This window comes from Phasianus colchicus, chromosome 4 (genome assembly GCF_987193195.1).
Source record: "Phasianus colchicus chromosome 4, bPhaCol1.hap1.1, whole genome shotgun sequence".
NCBI classification, from domain to species: domain Eukaryota; kingdom Metazoa; phylum Chordata; class Aves; order Galliformes; family Phasianidae; genus Phasianus; species Phasianus colchicus.
Genome location: NC_143439.1, coordinates 58,014,911 through 58,038,396, shown reverse-complemented (window position 1 = coordinate 58,038,396; position 23,486 = coordinate 58,014,911). Strand labels below are relative to the sequence as shown.

Below are 23,486 nucleotides of genomic sequence, written 5' to 3'. Positions count from 1 at the left end.
AAATAGAAAATCTTTCATGTATTTTTATCAAGTTACCAACATTTTTGCAACCTACTGTAGGGAACCTGTTTCAGTAGAGGAATTGATCTCCAAAGGTCCCTTCCAACCCCTTCGGTTCTGTGATTCTGTGAAAACAAACATTAGCAATAGCTATTTAACTTCTTTCTGTGATGGTAAGCCAGACAGCTTCATTTTTTTCAGCAGAAGGAAGGTGCATGGCAGCATTTTCTTGGCTGTCTCACCTGATCTACCTGCTGAGGTTAGGAAGAGATACGCTGCTTCAGAAGTGAAACTTCAGTTCTGAAAAGAACTCCTCCAAGTTGGTAACTCTGAAAACAAGATCTCAAAACAAAGATAAGTTTATATGCTTACATACTGCTTACCACTGAAGGCTTTGTCAGAGCATTTCTCAGGTCTTCAGAACTACAGGAGCTGTGTTACAAATGCCCTTTCTCACACAGAACCCATTAAAGACAGATGCTTTGTGATCACTAACAATTTATAGTTAATATTATAGGGACATACAGAAGTTTTGTCTATTTTTACCTTGTCTTTCTCTATTTTTAGTTTATTTCAGTCTATTTTTTTACATTGGTTTCTGACTTAAGGCAGCAGAATTGTTCCATGTAGAGCAGGAACTTCCCTCCTGCAGAGCCGTACCTTGGGTTATTTCACACTGCCTCAGAACCCTCAGTGTGCACAGCTGTTTTTCTGGGAAATTCCCATGACAGCCAGACCAAAGCCATCTGCAGGGGCGAGAATATTTCCTTCTTTCTTAATTTCTCAAGGGATGACAAACCAAGCCTGCTGTTGTTGATGACCCAAGTTATATTTTTATGACTGCTGTAAAGTTAACGATTAACTGATAAAGTGGGATTCAGTGGCTGCCATTTAGGAAATTAACGTCGGGAAACCGGATTGTGGTCATCCTAACTCGGGTTTCACTCACTCACGGGTGGCCGCAATGGGAATCTTTATTTAAAACAAAACTTCGAGGAGTTTCGCTTTTGACTGACTTTCGGACTTCGCTCCCGAGAGGCAAAAGTTCAGCACTACGACCAGGAGAGACAAAACCACAAGCAGAAGTCGCAGCAGCCAGAACAGCGGCTTCTCTCTAAGAAACGCTGCGGGGCCGCCCGGGGGCGGTGGGCCGTCTGGGCGCTCCGGAGCCCGGCCGCCAGAAGGGGAGGCGCCGGGCCGCAGCTCGGTGCCCGCCGTCCCCCCGCCGCCCCTCTCGCCATGCCCTCCTCACAGCGCGGCTCGGCGCGGAGGCGGCAGCGCTGCGTGCTGCTGGCCGGCATCGCCATCCTGCTGATCGCCCTCGTTCTGGCCGCCGTGCTGGCCTCAGCCCTTACGGGGCGCAAAGAGGAGGCGAGCCCGGAGCCGCTGAGGTGGCAGGGCAGGGGGACGACCAGGAACCTGCGGGAGATCGTCCTGGGGAGATGCTACAGTTACCTCGCCGAGGGGCGCGTGGAGCTGGGGTGAGTATTGGCTTCGCATTGTGCCGGAGTTGAGGGCAGCTCAGCCTCACCTGTGCTGCTTGCTTCTGGCTGGGGGCTGTGAGACAGCGCGGTCCTGAAAACCCGCTGCATCACGGGGATGCCAGGTTGGGCACTGGGAGAGGTCCTGCACCATGGGATGCGCTCCTAGGGCTCCTGGAGTTCAAGGAGAGTTTGGGCAGTGCTCTCAGACACGAGGTTTGGGTTTTGGGTGGTCTTGTGTGAAGCCTGGAGTTGGACTCAGTAATCCCTGTGGGTCCCTTCTGATTCCGTGGTTCTGTGGTTCCAATTGTCTGTGCCCAAGTGGGGTTTTTAAGGAATCTGTGCATGGAAGGAATGTGAACATCAGTAACTTTTGGTCAAGAGCCACCTGTAAGTATCTATTGCAACTTCTGGACAGGCAGCTAAGCCAGAACTGAATCCTCGCAGCGTGGTGTAAGGAGAGGTAATTCACTAAATCCTGTCTTGCCAAAAATCCTGAAGTGTTTAACTCTGCATTCTCGTAACCAAAACTAAACAGGAAAAGGAGGTGTTTTGGTAAGGATTTATAGAATGACAGAGATGTTGGGAAATGCAGTGGAGTTATTTGGAACAGCTGTTTTCAGCTTGTGGGAAAGACTTCATCATTCGTGATGGGATGGTGAGCAGTGCTGGCATGGCAGCCCCTGGCACAACCCACAGCCAGGGCCCTGCTCAGCCCATTGGAGCACTGGGTGCTGTCAGACTGTGGATCCCCATCAGAAATTAGAGCTGAGAGCTAATTTTCTGCTTTCTGGCCCCACAAGCAAAGGCAGAGTACAGAGTAAGGAGAGCCATGTGTTCCCTGCAGGTAACGGGGACACTGAGCATTTTGGGATGGTTGGCAGAGGATGCACTCCAACCATCACCACTGAACCCACTAAACCACATCCCTGTGGCACCAGCCACCCTGTCGTGTGTCTTCAGTAAGCTCCAGTGGGCATTTCCACCACTGTGAGCCTTCTGACATAAACATCCTGCTCTTCATCTGCAAAAAGACAATTGCAACCTCTCAACCTCAGTGTGTGTTTGCAGCCCGGCAGGCTAACTGTGTTCTGGGCTGCATTAAAAAAGGGGTGGCCAGCAGGGAGAGAGAGGTGATTGTCCGCCCCTACTTGGCTCTTGTGAGGCCCCATCTGGAGTACTACATCCAGGCCTGGGGCCCCCAGTACAGGAAGGATGTGGAGCTCATGGAGTGGGTCCAGAGGAGGGCCACTAAGATGGTCAGAGGGCTGGAGCACCCCTCCTATGAAGAAAGGTTGAGGGAACTGAGCTTGTTCAGCTTGGAGAAGAGAAGGCTCTGGGGAGACGTCATTGTGGCCTTCCAGTACTTGAAGGGAGCATGTAAACAGGAGGGGGAACAGCTGTTTACGAGGGTGGCTAGTGATAGGACAAGGGGGAATGGTTTTAAACTGAGACACAGGGGAGGTTTAGGTTGGTTATTAGGAGGAAGTTTTTCACACAGAGGGTGGTGACACACTAGAAGGGTTGCCCAAGGAGGTTGTGGGTGCCCATCCCTGGAGGCATTCAAGGCCAGGCTGGATGTGGCTCTGGGCAGCCTGGTCTGGTGGTTGGCAACCCTGCATGTAGCAGGTGGGTTGAAACTCAATGATCATTGTGGTCCTTTTCAAACCAAGCCATTCTGTGATTCTATGATTCTATCATTTTCATAACGTTGAGCCAATGAAATCCAAGCTGTTTATACTTTGTTTGGATTTTGTCTTCTCTTGGACTGCTCAAATAAGCTGGTTTGCAGCATTTTAAGGGAAATGAGCAGGTGGAAAATTATGGCCAGAGTGCACAGATTTAACATGTACTACATATTAAACACCCGAGTGCTTGCAGTGTAGATGAAGGAGCTTCTCTATTTAAAAAGCTCCTGAAGCTTTTGCAACATCACATACAGGTTTCTAAAAGTGCACATTAATTTATTAAAGAAATATGGACTCAGCTTTAACTCAGAAATCTTTGTTAAAGTGTTTTTGTTCACAACATGATTGCTAGGAATCATTTGTTTACTTTTTTCCCCAAGTACACTTTTAAAATCGCAAACTCGTGATGAAAAGTTTTCTAACAGGAGTGTTTTTCCAAGGCGTAATCTTTTGTGCTGTGTTTAATCCAGCAATGCTTAATAGCACAAACAACTTGTCTGTTGTGGGATTTTTTTAAAATATTATTTTACTTTTAATAAAGAAACTGTGAAATCTACCTAAGAGAGCACCAAAAAAGGAAAAACATTAACATGCACTTGCAATGCTCAGGAGTTTACTGGACAGAGAAGTAAAACCCAGGAGCCTTTGGGAATCTGACCTTAGATTCCCCATTTCTGGTCCTACTGAGATAGATGTAGGTTGTAATGTAACTAACTGCTCTTATTGCTGGCGCTTTCTGATAATAAAGCCGGTGCCTTTAGGACACATCAGAGAGCCCTCCATCTTTCATCCTGTGCTCTTTCATCATTAACGTAGGCCTTGGATCTTCCATTGCATGGGATCTTTGGTGTACTTCATCAAAGAAAGGGAGTAGGAGCGTGGAACTGAAACTCAGGCATTCCTGAGAGCTGATCAAGCTGTGTCCTGCACTCAGCGAGGCCTTTTGTTGCCGCTACTATTGTGGGAACCCCACTGCTTTGCTTAGAAATCTTATGTTTTCCTCATCAGTTTGTCCATAGTGTGTTGGAGCCTTTTTTAATCTGTCACTAATGTGTAATTTTTTAAAAGCTCTGCTTCTGGTAAATTCTTGTGTTTTCTCATGGTTTTACTTTTTTTTATACTGAAATCTCTTGTCTTTTCTGTTCAAAACATGGCCCCAAACCCAGCATCAATGAGGCTCCTGGAAGGACTGCTGCTGTCTGTTGCAGAGTTTCATAAGCACCTCATATGCAATCAGATTTTATCACATCAGTTTGCATCTTCAAAACCAACCAAAAGTCCAGGTGCTGCATTGCAGTTCCCTCTAAAAGCAGTTCCCAAGTAGTGCATGTTGTTTTACTGCCTGTGTGCAGTGAAGTCTGGGGATTGCTGCTGCGAGAAGCAGGCAGGGAATATTTAATGATTCTTGTCATGTGTTTGGCTCAATTCTAGGAAGCATTACTGACCACACAGGAGCAGGCTTTGGGGGTCCTGCATGTGACTTGCATGGTCATTACTTGCACACTTAGGTGTTCATATTAACACCTAAGTGTTATTATTTTTTTCATATTGTTTCTTCTTGGCTTCCCAAAAATACTGGCTGATGTGAAAAGACAGAATTAAAGCAACAGTTTATCACATCTCAGTAGACTTACTTTCTTTGGCATTAACAAAAGATGCACATTTTATTTTCACTGATCTTGCTGAGTTCCCATACTCATCCACCTCGGCCATTGGTATGCTCTGTAGCTTTGAATAACAGCCAGAGGCGGTTTTGACCACAGGAAGGAATTTGACCTCAAATTACTCCTTGTCCCGTTTCCCAGTTACACAGGCTCCCTCTTCTGGCTAACCGAACACATGTTGTCCCCAAGCTCCAGATTTCATGCAGTAAGAACTTGTCAGGAATGTAACTCGGTGTAATCAGAAGAGTTTTCTAGCCGGGACAGGATGCTACCTTGTGGCAGTTTTCACATATATGCTTCACACATCCAAGCTCTTACGGCCATGCAGAGCCAGGGCTGACCTCAGGTGCACGTTATGTAATCCATTGCTTAGAGGATATTTTTCAAGAGTTCTGTATGTTTTTCCTTTCTGGGGAGAACAGATAGTAACAGACACAGCATAAAACCTGTTGCTATGAAGTTAACGGCTTTGATTTGTCTCTGATGTGGGTTTGGGTACAGTTAACATTTAGTGACCTTGTGAAGGAGAGGGAAGAAAGGTCACAGTCTCAGAAACAAAAGTAATGTTTCTTTTTCAGCCTAGAACTGAACTCATCTGACATTTGCAGCTCAACAGACTTGTTATTTGCAGATAGTCACTACTCCCCCGCAGATGTGCAGTTGCTTTCTGATTCACTCAAGCCAAGTCAAGTCTCCAAGGACCTACTGCTTCAGCGTGGCTAGAGACAAGACAGATAGTTTTTATCTAACTTCTGCCAGTAAGAGAGCAATAGGGATGTAGGCAAGGAGCCACCTTGGAAGCACATGTGGCTGTGCAGGCCCAGCCATCGCTGTGTGTCAGCACAGCAGTGCAAAGTGGTGGAGGTGCAAAGTCTTTCTCATGCAGTTCTACATGGACATATACTGTAGATGCCCCCCTTAAAAACAGTTGGCACAAATAATAGTGGTAGGATTAGGTACCACAAAGCTAGTGGTAGGATGCTCCTTCAGGGACATGGTTTAGTGGGCAATATCATTGTTAGGCAGATAGTTGGACTAGGTGATCTTAGAGGTCTTTTCCAACCTTAATAATTCTATGATTCCATGAAATTCTGACAGTTTCTAATTCCATTAAACTTAGCAAAAGCTGGTGCATACTCAGGAGAGCTTTCTCTTCTGTCTGCATGACCATGGTGCATTTTTTTGCCTTTCCATTCCTTTGCGTGCTATAGACATGGTGCTTTATTTTGTTAAAAAGAACACGTGGTGCCATGATTTGGTGTGAGATATTATTACACTTGTGGCATCTTTCCCTCCAGAGAGCAATCTGTTGGGGTTTTTGTATGCTTGTTTTTGCATTATGCCTTCATGCTCTGCTGGGCGTTTTTAATTTGATTCCCATGCTCACTGATTGCTAACACTTTCACGTGGAGCATGGTGCTTCACAGCAGCTATGATTTGATTCAGTGTCATGCGAAAAAAAACACAGCTTTATCTTGTGTACCATGACATTATATTTCAGCTTAACTGAGGTTTGATTTTTACATGAAGAAAATACGCCTTGCTTTGAGAGACTTTTACTGAATCAGCCATCTGGATAGTGCTATGTTACTACCTACTAGTAATGCAATAACACCTCTTTTGGAATGCACCGCAGGCTTCCAAAGCTTATGAATGTAGTTTGCATCATAGTACAAGGGATTCATCTTTCCTTGTTTATTTAAAGAACAGCAACGACAAAAAAACATAACAGGTTTTTTTTTTGTTTTTTTGTTTTTTTTTTTTTTAAAGGAATTGTTACAGTGACCTCTTCTGCCCCTCTGCTGGGCACTGCTGAGGCCACACTTGGAGGGCTGCGTCCAGTGCTGGGCTTCCAGTACGAAGGCATCATGTCCAACGAGTGGCCACAGGGGTGATTAAAGGGTTGAAATATCTGAACAGAGGAGAGGCTGGGAGAGCTGGGGCTGTTTAGCAGGGATCTTATCAGTGTGTATAAGTATTGGCTTGGCAGAGAAAAGAAGAGGGGGCCACGTTCTTCTGAGTGGTATCCAGCTGCAGGACAAGAAGTAGTGCTCACTAAACAAAGTACAGGAAAATCCATTTAAGCATAAGAAAAACTACTTTAAATTTGAGAACTATTCAAGAATGAAATGCGTTGCCCAGAGAGGTTGTGGAAGTTCTGTCTTTGGATATGCTGAGAACCAGACAGGACATGGTCCTGAGCATCCTGCTCTGAGCTGGGCTGGGTTAGACTGTCTATTTGATATGTATTCTTCCTATTTGATATATATTTAATGTATATTCTATTTGATATATATTCTTCCACCTGTTCTTTTCTTTCTCTCTTGTTCACTGGCTATACAGAACAATAACTGGTGGCCATCTAAGTTCAAGCAACACACTAAGATTGAAATCACTGTACATTTGGATGAGGCACTCCAGTGCCTTGTTGGTGGTTAAAGGGGCAGTCCTGTTCCCTCTCACCTCTCTCTGCTCTCGTTCAGTTCTGCATGTGTAGAGAAGTCAGTGAAAAGAGCCCTGCTCAGGGGGTCTTGCTGATGGTTGCCTTCAGCTGTCATTGCTCAGACCTGGTGAAAACTGGAGAACAGTTTAACAGAGCCCTGAGGGGAAATAACAGTGGTGGTGAGGAACTGTCACCTGTTCCACATCCTCCCCTGTAGGTGAACACAGCCCCGGGGTACACCAGAGCAGAGCTCACCTTCCCTGGCCTCCAAACTTTGCACCTCTGCCCTTCCAGCAGCCTTTCCAGAAGTCATCTTTCTGAGATGGAATTTTGAAAGTCTCTCTATCCCCAGGCAGTTCTGCAGTTCTTTCTTTTCTGGCTTTTGAACTGTTTCATTTACAGAGAGCAATGCTTGCAAAATCAAGATGTCAAAAAGAAAAAAAAGAAAAAAAAAAAGGAACCATTTATCAAAACTTTGAGGTAACAGACTACTGTAATTAAGCTAAATGGTAGTGAGATGCTAGTACTCATTGAAGAGTTTGAGACTGACAGCATCTCTGTGACTTTTTCTTTCATTCTCTCCCCTGGTAACTTTCCCCCTTGTTATTATCCCAGTGCTAAAAGCACTGCTTAAATCAGCTTTGGCTAATTTCTCATTTTTTTTTTCTCACATTTGGAGGTAACTTAGAGCCTGCAGAGAGCGCCTTCTGCCACTTGATGGCAGCGTTCGCCTGGCCTTAGCTCCTCGTCCTCAGTTGCACGAGTCCAACTGCAGCTGCCGGGGCTGCGCTTTGCTGCAACACCAAAGAAGTGACACGACAAGGCTGGGAGAAGGCAAGGGGCAGCACGAGCGGGAGCAAAAAGATTCTTGGTTACAGAGGGATTCCCCTCAACACAGCATACTTTGTGTAGTATTTGAGCACGTAGAGAGAGTTACTCATAAGTTCACGTGAAAAATAAATTGGAAATGAACATATAAACAGCACCACTGGCCACTGCGAGAGGCAGATAACAGTGTGGCACGCTGTAGGGAACCTTCTAATGCAGGGGGTTGGACTCAGTGATCTCTGGAGGTCCATTGCAACCCCTACAATTCTGTGAGTCTGTGATAAACTGTGATAAACCATTGCTGCATCATTTAGTCGGCATGCAGTCTCCAGGCATTTTATTCTCAGGTGCTTTAGATGTAAAGAACAGTATGAATGCTTCTCATGTGGTTCAGGAGCTTTGTTATAACCACAGAACTTCTCACTCACTTTTCAGTTTCTAAGTGCACAGGTGTGTACTTGCATTATTATTTAGGCTGAATGTAGCAAATGAGAAAGGTGCTGGGGTGAGTGCCTGCACAAAGCAGCACCAGTCCTGATGAAAGCCAGCATAACTTGCCAGCTGAGGCCAGAGCCTCCCACACCAACCCCACAATCTGCCTGCCCTGTTTAATCCCTGCAAAGCCCAGTTTTATAAAGGACCTTACCATCAAAGACTGCAAGAAACCACAATTAAAATCTCTTTATGGCCTGAAGACATTGTTTTGTGTTAGAAAGGAAACTTGGGATCCTGGGAAGCCAGCACAGGAGGCCACGTTTCACCAGGGCGGCTTCTTCACCCCTGCAGAGGGGTTTGAAGAATGTGGTCAGGACCGACTGAGCTCTCCTGACCAAAGCCTGAGAATCATTTTCACTTGAGAATTTAAAATGGATTCCATACTTCAAACATCTCTCAAATTTCTGAGTAAAAATGTCAAGGTGTCACAGCTTAAGGAAATATTGCTCTTTATAAGGTGTTTTTAGCTTCCACTGTCAGCCCAGTGATGAACTTAAAACAAGAGGTTCTTCTTGGTGCAGCTGAAGTCACCAAGGATGTAACTCATCCCTGATATTATACCAAATAAATCAATTTCAACTGGGAATGAATGTGCTCTGTCATGTCCAGTTTTTTTTCTTTTTAAAGAATAAAATAATACTACACAAAATTAATAGTGATTTCCCAGGTAGCTCAATGCCATTGTATTCCTTTAAGTGAGAGGATGCTCTTTCAAGGTTAGCCAGATCAATGTACTGATATGCAAGAAACAATGATGCAGAAGCTGTCCATTTTTATAATATGCACATTAAAGTTTGGCTTCTAGGATAGCTGCTAATGGAAATGTTCTTGGCCCCAGATTCCTTTTCATAAATTTATATGATGTTCATAAAAAAGGTAAATGGATAGAAACACTCAAATTCATTGGAAAATGCAACTTCCACTCAAATGCAGGGAAAAATGCAGGATATGCTTTGTTGTATACATAACCTTATTTCAGAAGGAAGTGGGGTGTTGATGATGTGTATTTGTATCTCAGTTCTTGTTTCTTGCTGTACTCAGTGCAGGATACAGAGCCTCAGTTTGCAAAAGGCCGTAAGGCCCAGTTCTGCAATCCCTGCATTCCAGAGAACAGGCTGTAGCTTCAGTTCCTGATTTTACAGCAGGTTCCAGTGTTTCCTTTAAGCTTGTTAAGTGTTATTTCAAATTTACCAACATTTCCCAAACTATGCTCATGAAAATACGCATTTGAAAAAATACCCAAACACATAAAATGTGTGTGTGTTTATTTTATCTGTCAGTGAACTCGGCTTAAATATTTCAGATTCTTTAGTAGAATAAAAGGCCTTAAATATTTCAGTGTAAACAAAGTTAGCCTTGAGGGAAGAAATTCATTATTGCAAAAATAAATGCATATGATGTTTGTTTGATGCAGAATTAATATACAATCCAAAACACACAAAACCAACCAAAACCAGGGAAAAAGAACATAAGAGTCCTGCAGCCGTGTGGCAACCAAGCACATTCACCGTGGTCTCCTGGCAATCTGTCTCCCAGCCTTCCTTCTGTAGACAAGTTAAATGAATCCATTCTGTGATGGAGAACTTCCCAGTTGAAAGATCTTTGACATGGCAGATTTTTTTAGGTTTGGTGGATTGAGACTCCCACAGGCATTGCTGTGTTCCTGTGGGAGCTCTGAGAGGGAAAGAGGAGGCTGTGAGTGCTCACCTCGAGCAGCCCAGGCCATGCAGTGGGTAAAACTCTGTAGCACAGTGAAAAAGCCAACACTTCTTTTCCGACTGGCTCCAGGAGATCTGCTCTCCCTTGTGCTCAGAGCAGGCATCAGAGAATTGTTCATGTCACAGATTTTTTTGGCAAGAGATGTGTACATCTTTCAATAGGAAGGTGCTCTTTCTAGAATTGTTAGCAATACCAAGTGCCAGCAGACTTCCCATAATATCTTCAGGACAACCTGAGCTTCAGCATGTCTCTGCCCTTACCTTTGCTGAATGTGTTAAGTACTACACAGCAGGCAAATGTTTTCTTTCTTTTATTTCTAGTGTATATATCAATAGCGAGGCTGTAAAGAATTCCATCTCTCCCAGAGCTGGGATTCACAAATCCTAAAGCTTTCTCACTGCAGCTGTGTATCAGCCGAAACAATAATTCTCTCTGGCTCTTAAGATGTGAGGTGAAACCTGTGTTTCCTACCAGAAAAATAGCCTCCCAGAGAACACCTATGAGTTATTTTTATTATGTAAAAATTGACATGTTGATAGGAGAGGGTAGTGAAATATTCTTTAGCTTTTGTAGATTTGTTTGTTTTTACTGTGAAGATCTGTGTTTAGACTTCTAAATAATGCTGGAATTGCTGAGTTTTCAGAAAAGTCCATCTTTATGCCTTATCATTCTTCTGTGTGGTAGAAATAAAAATCCCACACTCATTACCAGCTGTAGAAGAGCTTCCCTTCTTTGAAGGCTAAGCCCTACCTGCTCTGTGACATTAAACATAGCTTTGCTCAGTGCTGTCAGGACTGTGGCTGAACACTGCCCTCCCAGACACTTCCCTGTGAGGTACCAGAGTTAAAAGTGATGAAGATTTCTCTGTGATGCTTACGGTTTGCATCCAAAGACAAGCTCCTTGAGAACAAAATATAATATGCCAAGTTAAGTTCTGCTTTGACTTGCTCTCTGGAGCAACCAGTTCCCTGGATCTGTAGAGGCCCAAGAGATGCTAGTTTCTGTGCTTTGTAAAACGTGTGAATGCTCCCTCACATGACCCTACCGCAGCAAAGTAATCTGCACACTGTGATGATAAACCTTGGGAGCAGAAAAGCAGCTGTCTGTAACACCAGAGGTGTTCTTAAATCTTTGGGGCAGCCAACTGTGGAAGGAGAATGGCTGTAGCCTTGTGGGAAGGACAAGAAGTATGTTACGATACACAAGTTGTAATCAAGCTGCCAAATATGAGTAAACCATATTAATTAGTTTGAATCAAATAACCAGTATCAAATAAGATGATAACTTAGTTTTGCCACTGCATAAGGAAAGGCAGAAGGAAAGAAAGGCCAGGACAAATTGCCATGGATTGCCCAATCCTTTCTGGTACGACACATGCATGGGCCCCTGCAACGTGTCTGGTAGGGGCACTCCTGATGCTCCGTGGGGCTGCCAGGTGCTGGAGCACTTCTGGACATATCTCAACAACATCAGACCTTCTCTGCCTGTGATGTTTCTTCTCCATGAGGCTTAGGAATGAGGGAGGGGTGTTCATGTCCAGGCACATCCCAGCACAGTGAAGAAATGGCTGGGAGCTGAGAAGTGGTTCTGGGTCCCACTGTCATGACATGGCCTTCAATAATACAAACAGCTCGTTGTATGTGTTTCACATTAACTTTCTGATGCTCAAATGGCAATCTGGATTAAATTAAGCAGCAGGAATCATAGAATCGCCAAAACAGAGGATGGCTTAGTTTGGAAGGGACCTTACAGATCATCCAGCTCCAACCGCCTGCCATGGACAGGGTTGCCACCCACTGGGAATATCACAGAGCTGTAAAATGTTCTGGAATCCTCAGTAAACTACTACCAATTTCACTTAATCCCTTTATAACTCTTTTTGAGGCTGATCACATTCCACCTCATGCCTGTTACTTGAGTACCCACAGGTAACAAAGCCTGCAGCTCTGTGTCACATACTAACTGATCCCTGCAGTTTTTACAGTGCTCTGAAGGCATCGCTGTCTTCACCAAAGACAAAGGCCATTCTTCAGACTGGTTCTTCAGGCAGTGGGAACACCCCAGGAGGAGATTACAAATAGTGGAGAAAGAGTGGATGAGTCAGAGTTAGCCAGAGCAGCTCCTTTCTGCATGCAGACAGTGGGGCAATACAGCTTTTTGAATTTACATAAAGAAAGGGAAGAGAAAGCTGTAAAATCACTGTCCGTGATGTCTGTCAGTGGCAGGGGCAGGCTTTCAAAGTGGGCCTGAAATGAGTAGGCAGACAGTAATTGGGAAATTATAATGTAAGATTTTTGTTATTGCTTCATGTATATGAAATCAGATGCCCTGAGCAGACTCACATCTTATGTGCTGCAGTGTCATGGAGCATGGCACTAAATTGGTGCACAGAGATCATTTCTTGTCAGCATCATGCAACAGTTTCCTGTTAGTGTGGTACAAGAGGAGCCCTGTTTCCATGAGCAGAGACATGCATTATTTCCTGGGCTGATGAAGCAACAAGCTAAGAGTGAATGTAGACTGAGGTGTGTCTTGATATCCACTGGTTCCCCTCATATAAATGCAGTGAGATTCCTCTGACTCACACCAGTGAGAGCAAAAGGGCCAGAACTGCTAATATGCAGAGACTGAAAAAAGATCCCCTGGAGTTGGAGTGCACAATTCAAATCTCACCTATACTTGTACAAATCCTCTATGGGCTTCAACAAAGTGCTTAGCTGAAAGCTTGTGCTTAACTGCAAATAACACCAGGTCCAAAATATCCAGACCTCTGCTTTTGTTTTTTTAAAAAAATCAGTAGACTCATAGAATTGTAGAGTGGCCTGGGTTGAAAAGGACCACAGTGATCATCGAGTTTCAATCCCCCTGCTATGTGCAGGGTTGCCAACCACCAGACCAGGCTGCCCAGAGCCACATCCAGCCCGACCTTGAATGCCTCCAGGGATGGGGCATCCACAGCCTCCTTGGGCAACCTGGAACAGCAGGTAGACTCTGGGCATAGTTTTGGCTCAGATGAGAGGTGTTTTAGAACTGCTTGTTCCTCACTTTATACTTGATTTGCTGGAGATACTCTGCTTTTTTAATGCACAATGTATGTTGATGCTTGAGCACAGTCAGAACTCTTTAAAAATTTATCTGTAATATCTGAATTTAACAGAAGGAAATTTTTTTCACAATCATAAATATTAATAATTATTAAAGATATTTAATAATAAATATAAATTAATGATGATTCAATCTTTCAGCAGAGATAAGGATTGCCTTAAAATATGGGAGTCGTTAAAAGCTGCATTCATTCACAAGAATCCCTGTAATGCTACAACAAAAGATTATCAGCCTTTAATGGAGTTGGCAAGTCATCCAGTACCCTGCAACAAGGTAACAGCGGGATGCATGGTGGGCTGTACAAGGGGATTGCTGGGGAGCAATGTGTCTGTACAGTGCTCTGGGAAGTGGATCTTTTCCACAGTAACTGTCAGTAGATGGACATGGCTGATTATTTTGCCAGGGTCATCCTGGTTATGCTGCAGAGATGTCCCTGTTCCCTGAGCTTGCAGATCTTGGTAAGGAATATGCAGTCCTTCTGTCAGAGGAATGCAGCTTCTAAAAAGCTGCTCTCCCATCTGTAGTCAAAAAGTGCTCTACAAACTGTATAAATATGCTATGTGAACTAGTAAACAATTTTCTTTCAAAATGCTTTGCAGGCTGAATGCATCCATTTCTGTGAAAAATAATCACCCAAAAAATTTGGAAATGGGAGGAAGGGCTGTGGGATTAAGAATTGATCTTCTTATGGGAACGTGCAGCATTTAGATAGGAAACCAGAACTCTGTCACACTTAAGAAAACTTTCTGTTTTTCTCCAGGAAAATTTCCTGACCAACTCAAGTATAAATATTATTTATTGCACATTGTATCTTATTTCGCAGTCACTGTTTTGGAGCAGGACGTATGACCTCGTTCATCTTTATTCAAAATCCAATCACCATTTCCTTACCTTGGAGGACACGTTCCTGGGTTATATGCTTGATGGGCTTTCATGGTGTGGAGACCCCTCGGCTCCAGGTAACAAGTCCTAACTTTTGGAAAACAAAACACACATAATAGAATTTCAGATTATTATTTTCTTTCATATATAGACATAAATACTGTCCATTTTCACATGTTTTTCTTTTAAAACCATAATCATTTTTCTGCTCTCATGTCACAGAAGACTGAAAATAATTTAATTTAAAAAACATATCTTTTTGGCTACAAAGAAGACATTAAATGCTTCTGGGACTAATGATCACTTCTAGCACTCTTTATCTGTGTCATTTGGTACCTTCCTTTAACTTCAGTGGGACAAACTGCAAAATAAGAATTCCATTCAAAAGAGTCCTGGTTATAGGCCAGGCAAAGTGAGCGGGCAGTATGGAGGGACCCAAGGTTATGCTGCCCACACTATTCCTGACTGTTGATGCCTAATGTTAACAAGTTCTAAACTGGGCTGGAATTACTGGAAAAGTTGGGCAAAATTTGATACAGTCAGAAATTCATTAGTCACAAACCAACCTGTTCTGCATATTTAGAAATATGTGTTTTCTGTACTGGGTTTTCTGAGAATTATTTGCATATGGGGCTGCCAGCTGTCTCACTGAGACGTGTGAATAAAGAGGAAGACCTTTGAACACATGCAAATTCTCTTTCCTCCTAGAACTTCCTCATGAGGCCAGCTTATTTTGATAGGGAACAACTCTGTATTAACATTTTAACAATATTCACTCTAGTCTTTTTCTATAAATATGTTTCTTCTCAGGAATCAACTATGAATCTTGTCCAAAATGGAGTGAATGTGAAGGCAGTTCTGGCTCTGTATTCTGGAAAATGGCATCCAAGATGGTAAGGTCTAGAATAAATTTCCTCTCATCTGAGAATGTTACAAGGCATGAAGTTCCTGACACTGTCAAAAATCTGAGTTTCCAGATTGGACTTAAAAAAATAGAAAAGTAAAAGTTCACATGAGTTTTAGCTTTAGATGCCAGAAAGTATGAGTATGGAAATCTTTTATCAGACTTTACTTAATGGGACCAGAGCTGTTAGCAGAGTTGGGCATTTTTACTGTGGGCAGAGACTACGTGCCAGAGTCTAGAACAACACTTGGCAGACAGCTTTACAAATAAGGCTTGCAGTATTAATTATAATAAAAGCCTTAATTAAATCACAAGACTGAAATTACAAAAGTATAGAAACTTAGAACTTGTTGATGCTGAGAGCAGCTCCCAACCTAGCACAGCAACTGGCTGAGAGTCCTGTTGCTCCTTTCCAGCATACTCCTGAAGAGGATGTCCTCCCACAATGTTACCTTCTGAGGTTCCTATGATGTGCCCACCTGCATGAATGTCCCAGGTCTGATCAGATGAAGGAGACATTGCAAGACTGAGTTAAGCAGTTGGCCTGGTTTTGTGGAATCAGCACTTCACAGAACGCTCATTTCACACATCTGCCAGAAAAAAAAAAAATACTCTCCTTTATCAGTTTAATCTTATGTGTCTCAGAAGACTTTAGTCTTGATATGACTATTAATAGATAATTTTCTAGGTGTAGAACAAGCATTAATGTGTTCTTAATATCTTATACATCTCATGTAAGAAAAAATCTTCTCACCATTAAAAGATGTTTTGTGTGCAAACTAGCATCCATAAAGTTTTCCTAGCTCAGAACAGCTTTGATGTACAGTTCTGGGATCTAGGAGGGATAGACCACCATACAGAGTGAGGCTTCTGAACTACAAGCTTTTTACTCCAAGTAGATTTAAGATCTGCTAAAACACATGCTTACTGTGTTGGAAAGTTATACATAATTAAACTCTCCTTTAACTTGAAAGCTCTCAAGCTGGTTTTGAGATACATTGTTTATAAGTAAGAGGACTTGGTGAATTTGATAAGTACAGTCATCTGCATTAAGCTTTTCAAAATTGTTTAAATATCTTTGGGTTATGTATCTGGAGTACTGTGACTACATCATGTTGTGATGTAATGGCCTTGAAATATTTGGACACAAATTTAAAGAACAAAAGAACAATTACATGATCCAGTAATTTAACAATCAAAACTTATGATGAGTTTTTCTAAAATCACTGGAGAGAAAAATTCCAACCACAAAAGTACACGGAGTGTGAGTCACGAGGTAGCAAGTATTCCATGGTTTGCACATCCTTAAACTTGCAGTACTTCTGTTGTGGTGCGATCTCATTACTTGAGTCCAGGCAGTCTGAGAATTACTCTAAGTTACTGAGAAAGCAGGCAGCCCCATCAGACAGCTATAGCTGCTGGGGCTCTGGAAAGTTACATCCCATTTTATAAACTGAAAACAGTGACAGCAAGGTGATGCAGCTTTATGTCAGTTTTGCTGTAAATTGTGTAGAAGCTTTTATTTGCATGGGCATATGTAGAAACAGGGTCCAGATTCTCTACCTGTATAAGTCAGTTCTGATGACATCTAAGAAGTCAGAAAACTCTCTGGAGGTGTGGCATGCAGTGTCAGATTATAATGTCCATTTGTTTTGGTCAGTTTGCAGAAGCAGCATGCGGTGTGGTTCATGTGATGCTCAATGGATCAATAGAAACAGGAGCTTTCAGAAGCAGCAGGTATACCCAGCATTCATGTTTCTTTTGGGCATGTGTGTTTGTCAGCAGGTTCTTGTCAGCAAGTTCTGGTGCAGAATGGATTTTGGTGAATTCGTGTGGAAATCTAAACCATTGGCTGCTGTAGAGTTGATGCACTTAACTCTCAGTGCATATAGGTAGATCTCTAGTAGCTTTATTACATTTAATCTAGGTTTGCATGTGCCATGCTATAGGAATTACATGCTTCTAACTGCTCATGGAGCTCTTCAGTTGTGCTTGCTCATTTTACCCAGCAGTAGCCTCATACAGAAAGATGAAGTCTATTCTAGTCAGGAGAACAGCCATGTTCATTTCCCTTGCACCAAACAAAACCCACTGTCAATAAAACTAGCAGGAGAATAAGTACTGTAGGTGGAAAAACTTGAGTTTGCTTCTATCTGCACATAGTTTCAGAAGCTGTCATGAAAGTAAAATGAGAATGGAGAGAAAATCTTTTAGCAGAGGTAAGTGAATTGTCTATGAAAATCCAGCAGAAAGATTCATTCACTGAGGATAACAGCAGCACTAACAAGCAGTAGTAGTTGGAGAACATTCTCTACTAAGAATGTTTACATTATTAAAATTCTTACATTACTAAGGATGTTTCATGTCCCATTCTTACAGTGTTTTTGGAAGTGTTGAGATCTTTAACTTAAATCCAGATAAAATTTCTGAAATACGTATTTGGCTTATGCATGACATCGGTGGACCCCAAAGGTAAACCATTCTGATACAAAATGACTGTCTAACACTAACCGTCTTAAACCTGCTCTGCATTCTCTCTACTAGCTATTTACTTTATTGGAAAGAATAACATTTTTACAGTTGTTTTTATTAGTGTTTGTATGGGAACTGTTAAGTCACAGCCTGAACCACTGATTGATCACCTGAGGCAAGGACTGAGTCAGCCCTGGGAGCACAGGTGAAGGCAATTCACCTGTGTGACTGGAAGGGATGGAGCCTGGCTGCACCTCTCCTAGACCGCATTAAGGGCTGACTGGCTGTGGAGAACGATCTCTTTCTGGAGATTCCTCCTTTTGGAGTTTTCTAGTGCAAGCCTAGGAGATGGATGAGCATTTCATTTTTGATTGTCTCAACCATGATACTCTTTCTTACTATAAACCTGCAAAATGCCATCCTAACCATGCCACTCTTCTACCTGTACACTTGTTAATTGTTATAATGCATTGTAGTGGTTTCTCCTGTTCCTAAGGATCCCGCATGCCAGAGGCAGCAGCTTTTACACAGTGAGTCAGTAAGGAGGCCGTGGTGTATCTCAGGAAAGAGTATGTACCTGGGAGAGACTCTTGCTCAAGCAGCAACAATATCAGTCACAGTGTCTGCTCCAGTGTTGCAACCCTTCCCCTAGCATAAGCACTGACACTCAGGAGTATTTCTTTGCCATACAAGCTGATGTGTCCATCACAGGCTCCCAGTCGTGTGCCTGTCATCTCGTTGGCTTGCCAGACATTCTGGTGACCCTCAGCATAGTGGTTTGCTGAAGAAAAGGGCTCCGGTTAATCTGTGCATTAATTTCCCTGTATGTGACATTCAGTCCTTTCTAGCATGATTTCCCAGCATCAGAAAAGCCATTACATTCCTCTTTCTCAACAACTGCCACAATCTGGTGCCCTGCCAGCCCTCTTGACACATCTTCCTCCTGTGCCAAGTTCACAAGTGTTTCCATTTTATTTTCTGTTTCAACAGCAAAGGAGGGGTAACTCTAAGAACATGTATTGCTTTTATCTTCTGATTGTATTTCATGTTGGATAAGTAATAATATCTGGTAAATCCTGTGAATGAAGAAAAGCTGGCTGTTTTCCACTAATGCCATGTGTTAGGAACAGTCCTGGATTTGCCGCAGTATTGTCTTCATTTGTGTCCCATACTCCATACCAAGAGGTGATTTTTTCCCCCAAGGTGACAAGTCTTTTGCAGTGATTCTCTGAGTCTCGGACATTTGTCAATCCTGTCACTACAACTGGAGGCTCCTTGAGCTAATTCAAACTAATTATGCATAAAGATCTCTGTTGGTGGAACTGAGTTATTTTCCATAGACTTTCCTGCACAAAGGTTTTCACACAAGTTAAACAATTGAACATCATATATTTTCTATTGGCAGAGGCCCAATGGTAACCAAAGCTCCGCAAACCAGAATAGATTTTACAGCACATTTTAGGAGATCTGATCTGAAATAAAATGAAATGATGTAGTGTGGAGTTCAGCTGAACTTCTCATACACACAAAGATCACAAGTAACAAAAGACTTTTCTCTCCAGTGATTCCTGCTCAGGCTATTCCATAAAGAAGTTAAGAAACATCTTAGAAGAACGAAACTTTAAGATCACCTGCGAAGATAATTACAGGTAATTCTCATTGGTGTCTACTTGCTAACAAAACTGATGTCCCATCTCTCTCTCTGCTTGACATTGTTTCCTGGTTTACAACAAATGAGCAGATTGCCCTCTTATTTCCATCACATCTCTTTAAGTAGCTGTGTGCTTTTCTGAGCCTCCCATTTGTTCTCTTTGCCTTGTACTCCAGGATGTTACTGCTGCTGGCCTTGCTTAGTTGCCTTCAGCAAAGGAGCAAGACAGCCTCCTGCAACAGATTTTCATATTATCAGGTTTTTATGTACACTAATAAAAGCCAAGTAAGCAATTTTCCTTCCAGCTTCATGCAAATAATACACTGTGTTAAGCATAGTCCTTATTTCCTTCACTATAATTTGAGTTTCCATTTCATCCAATTGCTTTATCAGGGAGTGAGACATAACACATGATAGATATTAGTAATTATTACAATTCCCCATTGTCAGGTGAGTCCAGGAAACAGGAGTTCAGGAAACAGAACAGCCCAAGTTCTGACTTGACTGAAATCTCTGCCTGCCTGCTGAGGAGTTTACAGAGAGAGTGGTGAGGTGCTGGAACAGGCTGCCCAGAGAGGTTGTGGATGCCCCATCCCTGGAGGTGTTCAAGGCCAGATTGGATGGGGCCCTGGGCAGCCTGGTCTAGCATTAGGTGGGATGGTTGGTGGCCCTGCATGTGGCAGGGGGGTTGGAGCTTCATGATCCTTGAGGTCCCTTCCAACCCTAGCAATTCTGTGATTCTGTGATTCTGTGAGTTACAAAAGCTTGAGAGCCGCTGTCCCTCTGTGTCAGTTCAGGGACCTTTACAAAGATAAATAATGTCCTCTAGTGACCTTAAAAAAAGTGGCTAGAGTTCAGTTTTACTCATAAAGCTCAATAATCATATCTTATCTGCCAAGAACGGTTTTTCAAAGCAGATAACTCATACTTTGATAGGAACATTTCCTAAATAAACATTTCTATAAAGTACAGAGTTCATGACACTGGTTTTAAGTAAGGGAAAGGTTGTCTGCAGAGGGAGATATTTGCCTTGCAAATACCCTATGAAGCACTAGGATTTTACTCATGAAAGCAGAGCAATATATCCCTGTTTAGATATTGCTGAACCTGATAATGAGTGTTCTGCACGTTGTGAAAAAAAAACAACATTGGTGTGGTGCATAAATGTACCGAATTAGGGTGCTCACATACTCACTTTCTCTTTGGAGTACTGTAGTCTTTAACCAATACTTCAAGACTTGTAAGCAGGTGCAGACTATTCTAGCCTATGCTGAAATAAGCTAAGGAGAAAGGAAGGAAGGGGAAATATGTAGTAATTTAGATTCCCTTTGGCTCAGCACAAGAAGAAATCTTCATAACTTCATGAAGGATGTGTTGGCACACTCGTTACTGTGACTCACAATTCACATCTTAAGACAGAATAAGAAGTAGGGCTTTTTGTCAGCACTCAACTGACATGCGTAAGCAACTATACAGAACAATACAAACACTTTAAAATTAATTTGTATACAAAGCAATAATAAAATAATTAATTTATATGTGCAGTAAGTCCACTCTTTAGGATGGACTGGACTGAAGTCATGGCAGACAGAACTTTGTGGATCCTTATCGGCTCAGCATCTGGCATTCTGTGACATATAGCAATTGACACTGGTCATTATTTCTTGCTTTTGTTGTTTTCATCAGTGTTTTCCACGAGTAGTTCAAGAAAGGGGATGTACTTGTGCCAAAACATCTAATCATACAGTATGTTTTTAGCAACAGCTATGTAGGATAACAGTCAGGGCTACCATTAGATAAGCAAGATGGTGAACTTCCAGCGTGGCAGCAACTCTGTGATCAGTGAAAGGTGTCTTCTTTTTGTAATCACTTTTGCTATCACAGCATAGCTGGCATGCGGAGTGTTCACACCCTGCTTTACTTCATAGGCATCCATTCTTGTCTCCAACCCCTATAAACACCAAAGATATGTCTGCAGCATTATGCAAGAAAAGTTATCTTAAGAAAAGACATCCACTTGATAAGCACAGGTGTAATATACACTTCGACTTTCACACTGCATTTAATACCTGTGTGGTTGCTCTGCTGTACTTTCATGTGGCTACTAAATATTTGCTTTTGTGTCTTATCCCAGGCCAGTCCAGCTCCTTCAGTGTGTACATAATCCTGGCCACCCAGACTGCAGTCTTTGCATCAACAGCACGGAAGCTCCTTGAAAGAAAGTACTCCACACTATATAAGACTTGATTTGTGTGCAAAACTGAAAAGGACGTGACTATGTAGCTTGCAGTGATAAATAGCACCATGGTTGTACAGAGCCAATAACCAGGAATCCTTGCTGTGATACTAACAGCCAAGTCGCAGGAGGTGGTATTTTAGCTGTGATTCCTGTACACACACAGACAAACAAGCATGCTGTTTCAGAAGGGCCAAAGGCGTGCTCAACAACTGAGGACAGAAGATTTGTTCTGCTTTGTTCCCTCATATGTAGCCACACAGAGCATCAGGGCAGGGGCTGCCTTGGGCATGCACAAAGAAAGTTGCCAGTGGAGACACAGTTTGCTATGATCTGTATGCTGCTTCAGAAGGGCTGGAAGGGAATTTCCCTGAGCAGGGATATTGTCCATTGGCACATGTCATAGATGCCCATGATTTGTACAGGGTAGAGGAGTCAGTGAGGAAGACCTGGAGATTTTCCCCTGTAGCTGTATCTGAAGATTGGATGTTTTGTTTCCTGGGCAGTCCCCTTGAGTCAGGCAGAGCCAGGCAAGGCTCTGACCCTTTCTCCCAGGGACTGTGGCACCTCTGAGCAGGCAAAGCAAGTAATGGAAAAAGTAGAGCAATTCTTACCTTCTAGTGAGTAAGCTGGTTAGGAAATGGCAGATCTAAGCCAAGAAGAAACCAGAAATTGCTCAGAGCATTGCCAGCATCTGTAAGAATGCATTTAGTGGGTAGCTGGAAGAGAAAATAATAAGACTGACTCAAGCATTCCTGTTAAAATCCTACTGGAAACAGTTGTGGCTCAGATATCTTTTTATTCTTAATATAGCAATAAGTGTAAGCCTTCCAGCTTTCACAAAGGGCCCTCAGGCCAGAGCTTGACCATCCACTGGAATCAAGACAAACATCCAGAGGCTGCTGCAGTGGGAGCCTCTCCTGACCCCAGCTGTAGAGGTGAGGTGATGATCTGCTGTGTGTGACTCACAAGCAGCAGGCAGAACGTTGTAGTGCCATGCATTTTAGTGACCATGCAAGCTGGTATAACTTTGAGCATCTCCAGATAGACCTTTGCTCTGTAATACGGGGTCTTGTACTGGGTGCAGCTTGACCACACCCAAGACTTCACCCATAATGTTTACATGAATTACATGTTTGTTTGTTTTTTAATATGTGCAGTCCATAATGTAATAATTAGCTACATTGACTCAGATGCATATTAGTGTTTTAAAATAGGCTATTTCTAATTGTAAGTCAAGAATCTCTTTTCATGCTCACTTTTGTACCTTTTCTGGTGTAATAATAAAACGTTGACTGTCCAATCAAGGTTTCTAATAAAATTGATGATGTTGCTCATTCAGTTTTACATTCTAGTGAAAGTGGCCCCCCACACCTGTGGTTATCTGAAAGCAGTCTGCCCCATTTTGGGCATGACCAAAGAACAAAAGAGGTCAAGCTTGTGGAAAAGTATGATGTGCTGCAAGGAGGGGTGTACAACAAATAGCTTGGGAATGTTTTGGTTTGATCAAGTTGCATTAAAGTGCTCACAACACAAATCTGCTAGATGCATTCTCAGATGTTGAAAATATAGTCTTGTGACTATCGGCTGTATAACAGCAGCCAGAAACACACTGGAAAAACAACTTGGAAATTCACTTAAAATATGAAACTCCACATATAATCACCCAGGAAAGCAGAGACAGGCCATAGGGCATATCCTCCCCAGGCTGCACCCTTTCTCCCTCCTCCATCATGCACAGAGAAGTTATTGTCTCCATAGGTGGCAGAAAGTGAAACTTCCCATCTTTATCTCAAACACAGATATCCAGATACATCTGCTGTTCTCGGCCATATTAGCTAAGAAAGATTACTGTTCTTATCAGGGGTTGTGTAATAAATCTTCAAACCGCAAACCTGTGCTTTTGAAAAATGCAGTG

At 42.7% G+C, this 23,486-nt stretch overlaps 1 protein-coding gene across 2 annotated transcripts; it reads left to right on the top strand.

Moving 5' to 3' along the window:
* Window positions 1–794: 794 nt before the first annotated feature.
* Window positions 795–22,979, top strand: LOC116225812 (ADP-ribosyl cyclase/cyclic ADP-ribose hydrolase 1-like). 2 transcript variants are annotated; one of them, XM_031588401.2, is made up of 8 exons: window positions 795–1,481; window positions 13,567–13,696; window positions 14,247–14,382; window positions 15,116–15,198; window positions 16,870–16,946; window positions 17,589–17,681; window positions 19,244–19,330; window positions 21,467–22,979. In XM_031588401.2, exons 1-8 carry the CDS (start codon window positions 1,240–1,242, stop codon window positions 21,546–21,548), a joined length of 930 nt encoding a protein of 309 aa, XP_031444261.1. In that variant the 5' UTR covers window positions 795–1,239; the 3' UTR covers window positions 21,549–22,979. The 2 variants fall into 2 exon arrangements, with proteins under 2 accessions (XP_031444261.1, XP_031444262.1); XM_031588402.2 differs by having other exon boundaries at window positions 800–1,481; window positions 13,564–13,696; window positions 21,467–22,977.
* The last annotated feature ends 507 nt before the right edge of the window (window positions 22,980–23,486 follow it).

Coding starts and splice junctions, on each gene's coding strand:
- LOC116225812 (XM_031588402.2), top strand. CDS start 1,240: ATGCCCTCCTCACAGCGCGGCTCGGCGCGGAGGCGGCAGCGCTGCGTG. Junction 14,383..15,115: donor TGGAGACCCCTCGGCTCCAG/GTAACAAGTCCT, acceptor GTTTCTTCTCAG/GAATCAACTATGAATCTTGT. Junction 15,199..16,869: donor GGAAAATGGCATCCAAGATG/GTAAGGTCTAGA, acceptor TGTTTTGGTCAG/TTTGCAGAAGCAGCATGCGG.